Here is a 15,902-nt window from a genome sequence, read left to right on the forward strand (position 1 = left end):
CCGTGTGCTGGCAGAGACCCTGTGGCCTGCAAAGCTGACATGTTTAGCCTGGCCCTTTGCTTTTTCTGTCAAGCATTTGGGTAAGTAAAGGCATTTCCATTTACATCCCCAAAATTTTTTGGGTAGAACCTAACAAACTGATTCAAAATCTTACATAAGACACAGGGAGCCAAAAAGAGCCACTTGACCCTGGAAAGCCCGGCCTAAGCTGCACCGTGAGGCTCAGTAAGGGAGGCAGAGGGCCATTGACCAGGACCCCCGGCAGCTCAGGATACGAGCCAGCAAGCACCACACCAGCAGCGAGGTGGCAGCGACACCTGGGGAGGTGGCTAAGGGCCGCCAATCAGCCATGGCACCGGGAGAGCAGACAACCCATGGAAGAGAAGGCACAGCCCCAAATGCAAAGGCTGATGTGGGCCTCCGAGGACAATGCGCTTAGGACGCCTCATAAGACACAAAGGCCTGCATGTGCTGGGTGGCTAGCAGCAGTGCTGCTGGAGCAAGAATGGCCCCACCAAAGGGCACTACCCACCAGGCACAGGCATCAAGCAAATCAAAATGGAAGTGACAGCTCCACTGAAACCAGGAAACACCTTCCTGGGCACGTCCCTCAGGGGAGATGCAAATGCCAGCAAACACGAAGAGGCTGACACCACTAATGGGAAGAACATACAACCAAGCCCTCACAAGCAGCCGAGTGAACACCAGCGGCACCAAGCACCAGCAAAGTCCTTCATGGGGACCCCGTGTGCTGCTGCAGGCCCACAGCAGACACCTTCCAGCAACCTAAGGGGCACAGGTGTCCAAGGAACAGAGCCCACAAGTGCTCCACCATGCATGGGCTACCCAAGATGGACAAACCTTCAAACCAGACATCACAGCCTGCAGTGTCAATGGACAGCACACAGCCATGCACACAGCACAAGGAAATGGGACCCCGTGTCCCAATGGCCTCCACCACCCTGTGGCCTGCCTGCCCTGCTCCGGGGAGCACGGAAGGGAACCCCAGTGCTGGGCTGGCTGCTGTGGTCCCTAGCTACTCATGGGCACTTAGCAGACAAGGTACATCAGAGACAGACCAAGCTCACAGATACTCTCAGCCTTCTAGTTTCTCACGTTCTTTAGTGACAATACCACACACACATAAGCACGCATGTGCCACGTGAACTAGAGTCCTGGTGCCATGAGAAAGTCCAGCCCACCAGTCAACCGAGCTGGCCCATGAGGGGACAGAAAAGGGCTTCTCGTGCACAGGACCACTCCTGCCCCGGGAGCCTCCCGATACGCCCTCACAGCTCTGGAGGCACACAGTCCAGGGCAGTGGTTTCTGCAACGGGAGCACCTGCCAACCAGTCACCTTAAAGTGGGCCTTTTGGATCAGGGGACAAAAGAAAAAGGTCAGGCTGGTCCAAGGTTCAAATCTAAATGAAGACGTGGCCCCCACAGACAGGGTGTCCCCCCACCAGGGAGCAGGCTGAGCCTGGGAAGGAAGAGCCACAGCTGCCCATCAACGGAAGCTGCTGTCCCACACCAGAAGGGTTAGGAGACATTACGCTGAAGGAAACCAGGGGGTTTTAAATGCTGCTGAGGTAACAATGGCACTTACATTAGGAAAGAATACCCTTATTTTCCCAGAGTTGTGCACTGAAGTATCTGGGTGTGAAATGGCATGACATCTGGGATCTTTTAAATTCCTCAGCTAAACCACGACCACCAGCAAGGAGAACCGGGGGGAGGGAGCTGCTACCTGGAGACACTGCCCAGGGTGGGACACAAGCTTCATCGATGCTGGATAATTTCCACAAAGTGTCAGGTTTTGCAAAGGTACAAGAAAGAGAATGAAAACTAAGCAATATGCAAGCAGATACTGGCTACACTGGCAACTTTAAAAAGCCTCTCGTGAGAATATATAAGGAGCACCAATTAATCAGAAACAATCCAACACAGAAAAGCCAAAACAAAATGCAAGTTGTCTGAAGAACAAGGTCTAATGGCCACAAACATAACAAAAACATTCAACTGCATTAGTGACCAGGAAAAGGCAAAGCCACTAAGTGCCACTCCCCCCCAGCAGGCTGACAAGGTGAAAAGGGTGGCTTGGAGGACAACAGCGGGTAGGGCAATGCGGTCCTCCTGCAGTGCAGCACTGCAGACCCCAGGGGAGGTGGCGGGGAGATCCCAGTGGCTGGGAGCCCAGAACCTGGACGCACCTGGCAGGGCATCTGCCCAAGGACAGGTCACCAACCCACGGAAGCAAGAGCAACCCAGGGAACAGTGGCTTTCCTCCTAGTCATCTGCAGCCACTAAAGGGCTGATGGGTGGGGACAGGTAGGCAGGAGTGGGAGCCCGAGCCCAGGAAGGTGGCAGGACCCAGGAAGCTCCACACCGCAGGAGGTCAGCCAGGTGTGAGGGCCTCCCAGGGCCAGGACAGGGGAGGGGCACCCACGTGCATCAGCCAAGCCTAATGCTGCAGAGGGGGGGAGGTTCCAGGGCTCTGATGCCAGGTGCCCCGGCCCTGGTACCTTGAGGTCCCGGTGGATGATGGGCGGCCTCTGTTTGTGCATATGCTGCACGGCCCGGCATGTCTGATAGAATATCTTCAGGACGGCATCACACGGGAGCGGGCCTCTCGGTTCCACTTTCTTTAAGAACTCCACCAGCTGCCCTAAAAGAGAATGAGTCCCATCACCAAGGAGCTGGCACGCCACCCGGCCAGATGGGGCAAGTGCTGACTGGGAGGCCACCCCACGGCCCCTTGAGCGAGGCAGCAACGGCACGTCCGGTGAAGCCAGGCCAAGCGCCCCCAGCTCAGTGCTGCACACGGGAGCCCCACACGGGAACACCGATGGCAGGCGGCACTTGTGCACGAGGCTGCTGAGAGTCCATCGCAGGCCTGCTCCCCGGCGAGGCCAGGCGTGAATGGCCACAGACACACGTGTCTCTCCTGTGGCCTCCACAGCTAACATGCAGTCCCCTGAGTGTTGGCATAAAGTCTCAGCAAACATGCACCACATGCTATGCTGGCTGCCCGCAGAACTGAGCATGTGCTAAGCATAGCCGGGGACTGCGAGGCTGCCCCCACCCCAGCCCAGGGGCCCCGTGACGGGCAGGCCCTGCCCACTGAAGCTGGGCTGGGGGCTCCCTCCATGACCACATGCTGTCTCTCTGATGGAACACCACTCCCTAGCCTCTTGCTGGCATCTGCAGGCTGCCCCAGGACCCTCAGTCTATTCTCAGAGAGGACGTCCATTCCTACCCATGGCACCGTGCAGATCTTCTGCTGAGAGCCTACCCTCCGCCTGGCCCAGCCCAAAGGCCTCAGCCCCTCCAGGCCCACAAAATGCAAACCAAGGTGGCTACCACTCCCACAGGCCCCACACTGGCACCCAGCGCTCTCTGCAACTTGTGCCATGACCCTGCACTCCGCCTCCAGCCAGTGCCTCCCCTCACCCCTGCCTCTGAACCTCTGCACATGCCCCTCCCTCAGCTGGGACGGCCTTCTTCCCTTGCCTCCTTCAGCTCTGGGCTCCTCACTGTCCGGGGAGCCATTCCACCTTGGCCCATCTGCATGTGCAGCCTTCCCTGGCCTCCTGTTCCCCTACATGTGGAACCACCCCACCCCAACCTGTGGACTTAGGTGGGTCTATGTGCTCTGTCTTGGTGGGCCACAGTTGCTATTTTTAAACGTGAAGACTTCAACTTTCCTAGAGCGGGGGGAAGGCCTGGGGTGACAATGTAGGTGCCTCACACATCCGCTGTGTCTGGATTCCCCACAGAACCATGTCACCTTTTCAACTTTAAAAACAAAGGGCATCTCAAATAAAAAAACAAAGGGCATCTATAGCTCAGGACCTGCATATGCTTGCCCAGCAACCCACCTGCCATGGAGTCTGCACTCTGGCGATCCGGCCATGGTTCCCACACAGGCCTACGCCTCGCCCCGAGGCCTCCTCTGCTGTGGCTCCCCCAGGATCTGCACACCCTCCAGGCTCATGCACCAGCCCGCCTGATTCTCACTCCACTGGACAACCTCAGAGATCCCCTCCGGGCCACGCCTGCCCGAGGAACAGGGGTCCTCTGGAGGGGTGGGGCACACGCAGGAACAGACTGCCTGGCCACCTGCAATGCAGGTGGGGCACAAACCCCCACAGCATTGCTGAGGGGCCCAGGGCAGGTGGCAAACTGACTGCCAGGCTGGCTGGGGAAACAGGGAGGAGCACACACAGGGTGGGGCCTCTGGCACTGAGAACTCAGGAGTCTTGCTGAGAATAATTATTCCACAGGTGGCAGGGTGGCTGGGAGGGAACTGTGGAGGGTCAGGCCCACGGGTACCAGGAAGGCAGTTTCTGTAGGCTCCCATGGGTACGCATCTGGAGGGGCCACTGCAAAGGCCCTACCTGAGGGGAACCAGCACCCCGTCCCTCCTCCTCCCAGAAGGTCCTGCTTCCTACCCCTCCCTGTGCCAGGAGGTCCTGGGTCCGGTGTGAGGGGTGGGGCCGCAGAGGGGCACATAGCCCCTGACCTGACAAGTCCTTAGTAATCCAGCCACAGGAATGCCAGGCCCGCATGCTGGACGCGGGGGCTCAAGGTCAAGAAAGGGAGAGCTGGTGGGGGACCAGCCTGTCCTCGCAGGGGACCTCTGTCTCCTGCGAGGTCCCCTGCTACAATGCCCCCATTTCTGCTCCTCTTTGCAGCCTGCTTCTTCTTGGGACACCTGCCTCCATTGCCCCCAACCTCTCCTTCCATCATCACTCTGCTTGCGGGCACAGCTCTTGGCCTGGCTGCCTGCACTGTGTCCTCTCAGGGGCTCACCTGCTTCAGTCCCCTCTGCTCTGCCTCCCTGGCCCGTGGTGGCCACAGCGTGGGTCCCCTCCTCCTACACACACTGCCTGAAGCCTGGCAGGCACACATGCTCACACTCCACTCACATGTCTGGAGACTCCCGCACCACCTCCAGTCCCTTCCAGCCAGGCCTCTTGTGCTCACTGGGCCCTGTGGGTCCTACCCAAACCCTGTTCTCGGGGCCCTCTGGCATTCCCCATGGAGACCAGGAGGGTGGACACCCCCAACTGTGTGCCGTTTCACCCACAGGCAGTGGCTCAGAGGCCAAGCCCCCATCTACCTCGGGCACACAGAACAGTGCCTTAGGAGCCAGGCACCAGCATCCAGCTCCACAGCTCCCTTGGCACCACCCTCGGACCCTCATGTGGATTCACTGTGCCCCTAGAACTCTCCAGAAGCATCCAGCTCCCTCTGGTTCCTGCCAACAGACTCAGGAGTCTCCCTTCCAAGAACACCACATCTTGGACTAGGCACGGCCCTTGGGGCTGAGGCAGCGGCTCAATCAAAGCCCCTCTTGCCAGCCCTTCCTGACTGCCAGCCTCCTCTTTCCATTATGACCAACACATCCCCTGAGCATATCTCATGGCGGTTCAAATGTGGGAGAGCGTGGTGCAGACGCAGGGGAGCTTTACCTCTGCAGAGCTCTGTGAGCAGCAAGAACTCAGCCTGCCCCGTGTCCGACTCCTCTTTCCCTATTGACGCTGCGGAGCAGAACTGGACAATGTTGGGGTGGCCGGAAAGCTTTTTCTGCAGGGGTCTTGTTAAAGGAGAAAGTGTAAGTCTGCACATTTAAAAACAAATGCACATGAGAGACTAAAACACTAGCCATAACACTGGTTCAGTTACCTTACCATCTGAGTGCAGAATGGAAAGATGAGGGACAGAGCAGGTACAGTCAACTGGACAGGAGGGGAAGGCAGGGGAAAGGGAGACCACCACCATGCTGGTCACACACACCTGCCCACAGGCCAGGCAGGATAGCAGGCGGAGGGCATGGTGTGGTGCAGTGCAGCACGAGGGCCGTGAGGAGCAGCAGGCGACGTGGGCACCCCCGGCTTGGCAGTCGGAGGGCTCACAGTAAACAGAGCTTCGAGAGAAGAGAGAATAGATCTGACAACAGGCAGGACCCCAGCTTGGGGTGAGCATGCGCCAAGTGGAGAGCAGGCAAGGAAGCCCACAAATCCACCATCTGGGTGGAAACCCCATGGCCTGAGTGCTCTGGGCAGGGCAGAAGGGTCGGCGGGGTGGCTGATGGGAAGTGACACAGAGGCCTAGCAGAACCAGGCCTGGAGAGGGGCCCTGGCGATGGCCAGGGGCATGGTTCTTGGCCTGGCACTGGGAGGGCACGGCATCGGGTGGTTGTGGGGAAGACAGCAGGCAACTGGCCCACCCCCTGGGCACAGAGACCTCCAGGGAACAAACTACACCTCTACTCCTGAAGCTACTGAACTACCCTGGGAGTGAAGAACAAGGAGGAAAACTTCTTTTTATTAAAAACAGTCTACAAGGAGGTCCAGCGAAGGCGAAAGGTCAGTTTTAGCACACCAAGGAGAACCTGGGAGAGCAGCCTCCAGGCAGCTGCAGCCACAGCCCAGACGCAGGCCTCCCCGCAGCAACGCACTCTCAGGCCACGGAAAAGGATACCATGAAACAAATTTCCTGAATGATGGCTCTGTTCTTTTCTTCTTCATTGGACAACAATCTCTGTATTGGGAAGTAACAAAGAAAAAAGGTTAAAAGAGTGTTTGCTTTCTACTCTACATCCAAGAGCTCAATCCATTTAGCTGTATTTTAACACCTGACCTGTGGAAAAACCTGACAGAAGGCTAAAGACTGTTGAAAATGGTGCTTTATGACTGAATGACACAAAAACTAAAAATAAGAGCTTTTTCTCCAAATAGGCTAGAGAAAATAAGACAAGGAAAATGAGGGAAGACACTGGCAGAGACGTGGGTCTATATTCTGGACCCCCAAAGTCAAACTGGCGTGCTGCTCACCCAGAACAGGCCCACTTGCGGCCCACAGCCTGGCCTGGGCCTTCTGCCATGTCTGGGGACAAAACTGAAGTTTCCTCCCCACTGTCCCACCACAAATCATTTATACATGTGCTCCAGACGCACATTTGGCACAGGTGGCTTTTATATTCTTGGAATCTCTGGACCTCTTATTTTGGCAGTTTGGGCTCTGTGAAGTCACAGCTTGCCCCCAAGCAACCCACCAAGTCTTCACCCCAAAGCTGGAAACCATGGCTTTAAAACCCTCTAAAACTGCTGGAGGCTTCACCACCACAGGAGACAAATAGGACAAATGGACTGTAAAAAATAAACACAAGCTAAATAACAGACATAAATCTCTGGAACACCGCAACTTAGATTTTCTTTCAACCAAAAACCCACATAAAAATATGGTCTTTTAGAGGGCGGAGCCAGGATGGCGGTGTGAGTAGAGCAGTGGAAATCTCCTCCCAAAAACACATAGAGCTATGAAAATATAACAAAGAAAAATCTTCCTAAAATAGAGACCACAGGACACAGGACAACATCCAGACCACATCCACACCTGCAAGGAACCAGCGCCTTGCGAAGGGGGTAAGATACAAGCCCCGGCCCGGCGGGACCAGAGCGCCCCTCCCCCCGGCTCAGGGCGGGTGGAGAGAAACCGGAGCGGTTTTTTTTTTTTTTTTTTTTTTTTTTTTTTTGGCGAGCGCTTTTTGGAAGCCTTAGAGGGACAGGCCCCCGTTGCTGGGGAGGTAGGGTGGCGGGACCGGTGAGCAGGTGCCTGGGAACGGCGCTGGAGGACAAAGAACACCCCGCGTTTCTCCCTGCGGGACCGGCGGGCGGGTGCCTGAGACCGGTGCCTGAGGACGGAGGAGGTCGCCCGTTTCCTCCCCTTTTTTTTTTTTTTTTCTCTTTTTGGCGAGCGCTTTTTGGAAGCCTTGAAGGGACGGGGACCCCAGTGCTAGGGAGGCAGGGTGGCGGGACTGGTGAGCGGGTGCCTGGGACCGGCGCCTGAGGACAAAGAATATCCCACGTTTTTCCCTGCGGGACCGGTGGGCGGGTGCCTGAGACCGGCACTTGAGGACAGAGGAAATCGCGCGTTTTTCCCCTTTTTTTTTTCTCTTTTCTGCGAGTGCTTTTTGGAAGCCTAAAAGGAACAGGGACCCCGGTGCTAGGGAGGCAGGGCGGCGGGACTGGTGAGCGGGTGCCTGGGACCGGCACCTGAGGACAAAGAATATCCCGCGTTTTTCCCTGTGGGACCGGTGGGTGGGTGCCTGAGACCGGCACCTGAGGACGGAAGAAATCGCGCGTTTTTCCCCTTTTTTTCTCTCTTTTTGGCGAGTGCTTTTTGGAAGCCTTGAAGGGACAGGGACCCCGGTGCTAGGGAGGCAGGGCGGCGGGACTGGTGAGCGGGTGCCTGGGACCAGTGCCTGAGGACAAAGAATATCGAGCGTTCCTTCCCTGCGGGACCGGTGGGTGGGTGCTTTTTGGAAGCCTTGAAAGGACAGGGACCCTGGTGCTAGGGAGACAGGGCAGCAGGACCAGTGAGCGGGTGCCTGGGACCGGCACCTGAGGACAAAAAAAAAAAAAAAAAAAAATCGCTTGTTTTTTCCTTTTTTTTTTTTTTCTTTTTCTTTCCATTCTTTCTGTTCCCTCTCTCATTGTTGCTGTTGTTGTTTTGGTTTGGAGAGTGCTTTTTGGAAGTCTTAAAGGGGCAGGACAGGTCACTTAGACCAGAGGCAGGGAATCTGGGGATCTCTGGGCACTCTAACCCCCTGGGCAGCAGGGAGCACAGAGGCCCCTTACGGAGATAAATAGCCTCCTGGCCGCTCCCCCTCCAACGGGGCTCCACCATTTTGGAGGAACAGCCCCAGCCAGGCCAAGCCCACAGCAACAGCGGAGATAAACCCCAAAGCAACTGGGCAGGAAGCAGAAGCCCTGTCTGCGCACAGCTGCCCAGCACAAGCAACTAGAGGTCGCTATTCTCCCAGGAAAAGGCTACAAACCAACAAGAAGGGAAGCTCTTCCAGCGGTCACTTGTACCAGCTCTGCAAACTATCTCTATCACCATGAAAAGGCAAAACTACAGGCAGACAAAGATCACAGAGACAACACCTGAGAAGGAGACAGACCTAACTAGTCCTCCTGAAAAAGAATTCAAAATAAAAATCATGAACATGCTGACAGAGATGCAGAAAAAAATGCAAGAGCAATGGGATGAGATGCAGAGAAAAACGCAAGAGCAGTGGGATGAGATGCAGAGAAAAATGCAAGAGCAGTGGGATGAAGTCCGGAAGGAGATCACAGATGTCAGGAAAGAGATCACAGAAGTGAAACAATCCCTGGAAGGATTTATAAGCAGAATGGATAAAATGCAAGAGGCCATTGAAGGAATAGAAGCCAGAGAACAGGAACGTATAGAAGCTGACATAGAGAGAGATAAAAGGATCTCCAGGAATGAAACAACACTAAGAGAAATATGTGACCAATACAAAAGGAAAAACATTCGTATTATAGGGATACCAGAAGAGGAAGAAAGAGGAAAAGGGATAGAAAGTGTCTTTGAAGAAATAATTGCTGAAAACTTCCCCAAACTGGGGGAGGAAATAATCGAACAGACCATGGAATTATACAGAACCCCCAACAGAAAGGATCCAAGGAGGACAACACCAAGACACATAATAATTAAAATGGCAAGGATCAAGGACAAGGAAAGAGTTTTAAAGGCAGCTAGAGAGAAAAAGGTCACCTATAAAGGAAAACCAATCAGGCTAACATCAGACTTCTCAACAGAAACCCTACAGGCCAGAAGAGAATGGCATGATATACTTAATGCAATGAAACAGAAGGGCCTTGAACCAAGGATACTGTATCCAGCACGACTATCATTTAAATATGATGGTGGGATCAAACAATTCCCAGACAAGCAAAAGCTGAGGGAATTTGCTTCCCACAAACCACCTCTACAGGGCATCCTACAGGGACTGCTCTAGATGGGAGCACCCCTAAAAAGAGCACAGAACAAAACACCCAACATATGAAGAATGGAGGAGGAGGAATAAGAAGGGAGAGAAGAAAAGAATCTCCAGACAGTGTATATAACAGCTCAATAAGCGAGCTAAGTTAGGCAGTAAGATACTAAAGAAGCTAACCTTGAACCTTTGGTAACCACGAATCTAAAGCCTGCAATGGCAATAAGTACATATCTTTCAATAGTCACCCTAAATGTAAATGGACTTAATGCACCAATCAAAAGACATAGAGTAATAGAATGGATAAAAAAGCAAGACCCATCTATATGCTGCTTACAAGAAACTCACCTTAAACCCAAAGATAAGCATAGACTAAAAGTCAAGGGATGGAAAAACATATTTCAGGCAAACAACAGTGAGAAGAAAGCAGGGGTTGCAGTACTAATATCAGACAAAATAGACTTCAAAACAAAGAAAGTAACAAGAGATAAAGAAGGCCACTACATAATGATAAAGGGCTCAGTCCAACAAGAGGATATAACCATTCTAAATATATATGCACCCAATACAGGAGCACCAGCATATGTGAAGCAAATACTAACAGAACTAAAGAGGGAAATAGACTGCAATGCATTCATTGTAGGAGACTTCAACACACCACTCACCCCAAAGGATAGATCCACCGGGCAGAAAATAAGTAAAGACACACAGGCACTGAACAACACACTAGAACAGATGGACCTAATAGACATCTATAGAACTCTACATCCAAAAGCAACAGGATATACATTCTTCTCAAGTGCACATGGAACATTCTCCAGAATAGACCACATACTAGCTCACAAAAAGAGCCTCAGTAAATTCCACAATATTGAAATTCTACCAACCAATTTTTCAGACCACAAAGGTATGAAAGTAGAAATAAATTCTACAAAGAAAACAAAAAGGCTCACAAACACATGGAGGCTTAACAACATGCTACTAAATAATCAATGGATCAATGAACAAATCAAAATAGAGATCAAGGAATATATAGAAACAAATGACAACAACAACACTAAGCCCCAACTTCTGTGGGATGCAGCGAAAGCAGTCTTAAGAGGAAAGTATATAGCAATCCAGGCACACTTGAAGAAGGAAGAACAATCCCAAATGAATAGTCTAACATCACAATTATTAAAACTGGAAAAAGAAGAACAAATGAGGCCTAAAGTCAGCAGAAGGAGGGACATAATAAAGATCAGAGAAGAAATAAACAAAATTGAGAAGAATAAAACAATAGCAAAAATCAACGAAACCAAGAGCTGGTTATTTGAGAAAATAAACAAAATAGATAAGCCTCTAGCCCAACTTATTAAGAGAAAAAGAGAGTCAACACAAATCAACATAATCAGAAATGAGTGGAAAAATCACGACAGACTCCACAGAAATACAAAGAATTATTAAAGACTACTATGAAAACCTATATGCCAACAAGCTGGAAAACCTAGAAGAAATGGACAGCTTCCTAGAAAAATACAACCTCCCAAGACTGACCAAGGAAGAAACACAAAAGTTAAACAAACCAATTACAAGCAAAGAAATTGAAACAGTAATCAAAAAACTACCCAAGAACAAAACCCTGGGGCCGTACGGATTTACCTCGGAATTTTATCAGACACACAGAGAAGACATAATACCCATTCTCCTTAAAGTGTTCCACAAAATAGAAGAAGAGGGAATACTCCCAAACTCATTCTATGAAGCCAACATCACCCTAATACCAAAACCAGGAAAAGACCCCACCAAAAAAGAAAATTACAGACCAATATCCCTGATGAATGTAGATGCAAAAATACTCAATAAAATATTAGCAAACAGAATTCAACAGTATATCAAAAGGATCATACACCATGACCAAGTGGGGTTCATCCCAGGGATGCAAGGATGGTACAACATTCGAAAATCCATCAACATCATCCACCACATCAACAAAAAGAAAGACAAAAACCACATGATCATCTCCATAGATGCTGAAAAAGCATTTGACAAAATTCAACATCCATTCATGATAAAAACTCTCAGCAAAATGGGAATAGAGGGCAAGTACCTCAACATAATAAAGGCCATATATGATAAACCCACAGCCAGCATTATACTGAACAGCGAGAAGCTGAAAGCATTTCCACTGAGATCGGGAACCAGACAGGGATGCCCACTCTCCCCACTGTTATTTAACATAGTACTGGAGGTCCTAGCCACGGCAATCAGACAAAACAAAGAAATACAAGGAATCCAGATTGGTAAAGAAGAAGTTAAACTGTCACTATTTGCAGATGATATGATACTGTACATAAAAAACCCTAAAGACTCCACTCCAAAACTACTAGAACTGATATCGGAATACAGCAAAGTTGCAGGATACAAAATCAACACACAGAAATCTGTAGCTTTCCTATACACTAACAACGAATCAATAGAAAGAGAAATCAGGAAAACAATTCCATTCACCATTGCATCAAAAAGAATAAAATACCTAGGAATAAACCTAACCAAAGAAGTGAAAGACTTATACTCTGAAAACTACAAGTCACTCTTAAGAGAAATTAAAGGGGACACTAATAAATGGAAACTCATCCCATGCTCATGGCTAGGAAGAATTAATATCGTCAAAATGGCCATCCTGCCCAAAGCAATATACAGATTTGATGCAATCCCTCTCAAATTACCAGCAACATTCTTCAATGAATTGGAACAAATAATTCAAAAATTCATATGGAAACACCAAAGACCCCGAATAGCCAAAGCAATCCTGAAAAAGAAGAATAAAGTAGGGGGGATCTCACTCCCCAACTTCAAGCTCTACTACAAAGCCATAGTAATCAAGACAATTTGGTACTGGCACAAGAACAGAGCCACAGACCAGTGGAACAGATTAGAGACCCCAGAAATTAACCCAAACATATATGGTCAATTAATATTTGATAAAGGAGCCATGGACATACAATGGCAAAATGACAGTCTCTTCAACAGATGGTGCTGGCAAAACTGGACAGCTACATGTAGGAGAATGAAACTGGACCATTGTCTAACCCCATATACAACGGTAAACTCAAAATGGATCAAAGACCTGAATGTAAGGCATGAAACCATTAAACTCTTGGAAAAAAACATAGGCAAAAACCTCTTAGACATAAACATGAGTGATCTCTTCTTGAACATATCTCCCCGGGCAAGGAAAACAACAGCAAAAATGAGCAAGTGGGACTACATTAAGCTGAAAAGCTTCTGTACAGCGAAAGACACCATCAATAGAACAAAAAGGAACCCTACAGTATGGGAGAATATATTTGAAAATGACAGATCCGATAAAGGCTTGACGTCCAGAATATATAAAGAGCTCACACGCCTCAACAAACAAAAAACAAATAACCCAATTAAAAAATGGGCAGAGGAACTGAACAGACAGTTCTCCAAAAAAGAAATACAGATGGCCAAGAGACACATGAAAAGATGCTCCACATCGCTAATTATCAGAGAAATGCAAATTAAAACTACAATGAGGTATCACCTCACACCAGTAAGGATAGCTGCCATCCAAAAGACAAACAACAAATGTTGGCGAGGCTGTGGAGAAAGGGGAACCCTCCTACACTGCTGGTGGGAATGTAAATTAGTTCAACCATTGTGGAAAGCAGTTTGGAGGTTCATCAAAATGCTCAAAACAGACCTACCTTTTGACCCAGGAATCCCACTCCTAGGAATTTACCCTAAGAACGCAGCAATCAAGTTTGAGAAAGACAGATGCACCCCTATGTTTATCGCAGCACTATTTACAATAGCCAAGAATTGGAAGCAACCTAAATGTCCATCGGTAGATGAATGGATAAAGAAGATGTGGTACATATACACAATGGAATACTACTCAGCCATAAGAAGTGGAAAAATCCAACCATTTGCAGCAACATGGATGGAGCTGGAGAGTATTATGCTCAGTGAAATAAGCCAAGCGGAGAAAGAGAAATACCAAATGATGTCACTCATCTGAGGAGTATAGGAACAAAGGAAAAACTGAAGGAACAAAACAGCAGTGGAATTACAGAACCCAAAAATGGACTAACAGGTACCAAAGGGAAAGGAACTGGGGAGGATGGGTGGGCAGGGAGGGATAAGGGGGGGGAAGAAAAAGGGGGTTATTAAGATTAGCATGCATGGGGGGGAGGGAGCAAGGGGAGGGTGGGCTGCACAACACAGAGAGGACAAGTAGTGACTCTACAACATTTTGCTAAGCTGATGGACAGTAACCGTAATGTGGTTGTTAGGGGGGACCTGATATAGGGGAGAGCATAGTAAACATAGTATTCTTCATGTAAGTGTAGATTAAAAATTTAAAAAAAAAAAAAAAAAAGAAAGAAAGAAAGAAAGAAGGAAAAGGGGGATTACTCCTTAACAGGATAAAACTATTGGTAAATCAAAGATCAACGCATGCTTTAAATATCCTTAATGTTGATCACTTAAAGGGTGTCAGATGATCAGCTATGGAGGTACTCTTTTCTGATAATATTCCTTTCTCTTAATTTAAAAAAAAAAAAAAAAAGCAGTTACTGTGTGCTGACCTCCAATGAGTTCTGCACAGTGGTATAGAGGGCATGTCAAAGTGTGGGCAAAGGGTCTGTTTGTTTCTATGCAGGATATCAAGGCCTAGCTTGGATACCCAGAAAATGAACTAAGATACGATATGAGGAGGAGCTTCTGGCATCAGCACTCTCTGGAGGACTTGTGCCGGGGGATGATCATCAAAAAGCCTCCACAGGGATCCGGACGATGCTGCGGTTGTGGCTGCATCCAGCCCACCGTCTCCTGGACTTGCCATAAGAATGAGGAGGGAGATGTCTAGGCTGGCATGTGCATACAGTGAGACAACGAATTTGACCGGATCTGTGCTGTTGGAACTCAACCAGGAGTTGGGAGGGGTGCAAGTTGTAGCACTCCAAAATCTCATGACTATAGACTATCTATGGTTAAAAGAACATATGGGATGTGAACAGATCCAGAAATGGGCTGCTTTAATTTGTCTGATGGTTCAAGTACAGTTGGACAATATCCATCATATCATAGATAAATTTTCACAAATGCCTAGGGTGCCTAAATGGTTTTCTTGGCTTCACTGGAGATGGATGGTAATTATAGATTTGCTTTGTTTATGTCACCGTATTCCTATTATGTTAATATATGTGTGCAAATTAGTTAGTAGTTTAAAACCTATACATACTTAAGGTACTATACAAGAAGATATGTCAAAGAAATAATCAATCCTCCCAAGTTTCCTTCGTATGCTACATCTACAGCTTTTCTTCTTCCTTCCTAATTACAACCCTTAAATAGAATTCGTGCCTCATATCGAATTTACCGAGTATCATAATTCCTCCAGGTGGTAAAGATACCTCGAGACAAGTGCTGGGCATAGAAGCCACAGGGCATAAATCTGCAAAGAAGTAAAAAGCTAACCTTTGCAAACAATGTGGCTTCTCTCTCACTTACCAACTTTACATTTCCCTGTATGGCCCCGGAAGATGACTGGTTAGCCAGAGATGGGTAAGATTCCTCAAGGGAGGAACAACCTAAGACAGGCACAGTCGCAGGGGGGCCATCAGGTGAGAATTTGGGGATCAACAGAGGTGAGGCTCAGAACCTCACCCCCCCTGCTTTGAGAGAAATCTTCTGCATCCGTGGATGTCTTGATGCCCTTGTCTAGCCTGGATTAATACTTAGTCCATAGGCACACACCTGATCATCTGATCATCTACATTTGCCTTCTTACAGCACTAAACTATGTTTTCTACCTTTATCTTGCATCTACCTACCACTTCAGCATTTTATTAAAAATAAAAATAATAATAATAGTAGGAGAAATGTGGGATCAACATATAGATCAAGTACAAAAATCAAACGAATATTCATATTTGACCTGATTGTTTATAGGTCATATTGCATGATCAAAACCGAAAGTTTCTGTGATGACTGCCCTTGTACTGTTCACCATGTAAGAATTTATTCACTATGTAAGAATTCGTTCACCATGTAAGAACTTGTTCGTTATGCTTCAGAAGAT

At 49.0% G+C, this 15,902-nt stretch overlaps 1 protein-coding gene across 8 annotated transcripts in view; it reads right to left on the reverse strand.

Moving 5' to 3' along the window:
- GAK (cyclin G associated kinase) overlaps window positions 1-15,902 on the reverse strand; it is a 71,399-nt gene that overhangs the window by 46,290 nt on the left and 9,207 nt on the right. For all 8 annotated transcript variants that reach the window (XM_073237901.1, XM_073237902.1, XM_073237900.1 and 5 more), the window contains exons 3-5: window positions 6,487-6,546; window positions 5,475-5,589; window positions 2,523-2,665 (exon numbers count right to left, since the gene is read on the reverse strand). In XM_073237901.1, the coding sequence (XP_073094002.1) occupies window positions 2,523-2,665; window positions 5,475-5,589; window positions 6,487-6,546 (318 nt within the window). The remainder of the gene's footprint in view (window positions 1-2,522; window positions 2,666-5,474; window positions 5,590-6,486; window positions 6,547-15,902) is intronic.

Source organism: Manis javanica, chromosome 5 (assembly GCF_040802235.1).
Source record: "Manis javanica isolate MJ-LG chromosome 5, MJ_LKY, whole genome shotgun sequence".
NCBI classification, from domain to species: domain Eukaryota; kingdom Metazoa; phylum Chordata; class Mammalia; order Pholidota; family Manidae; genus Manis; species Manis javanica.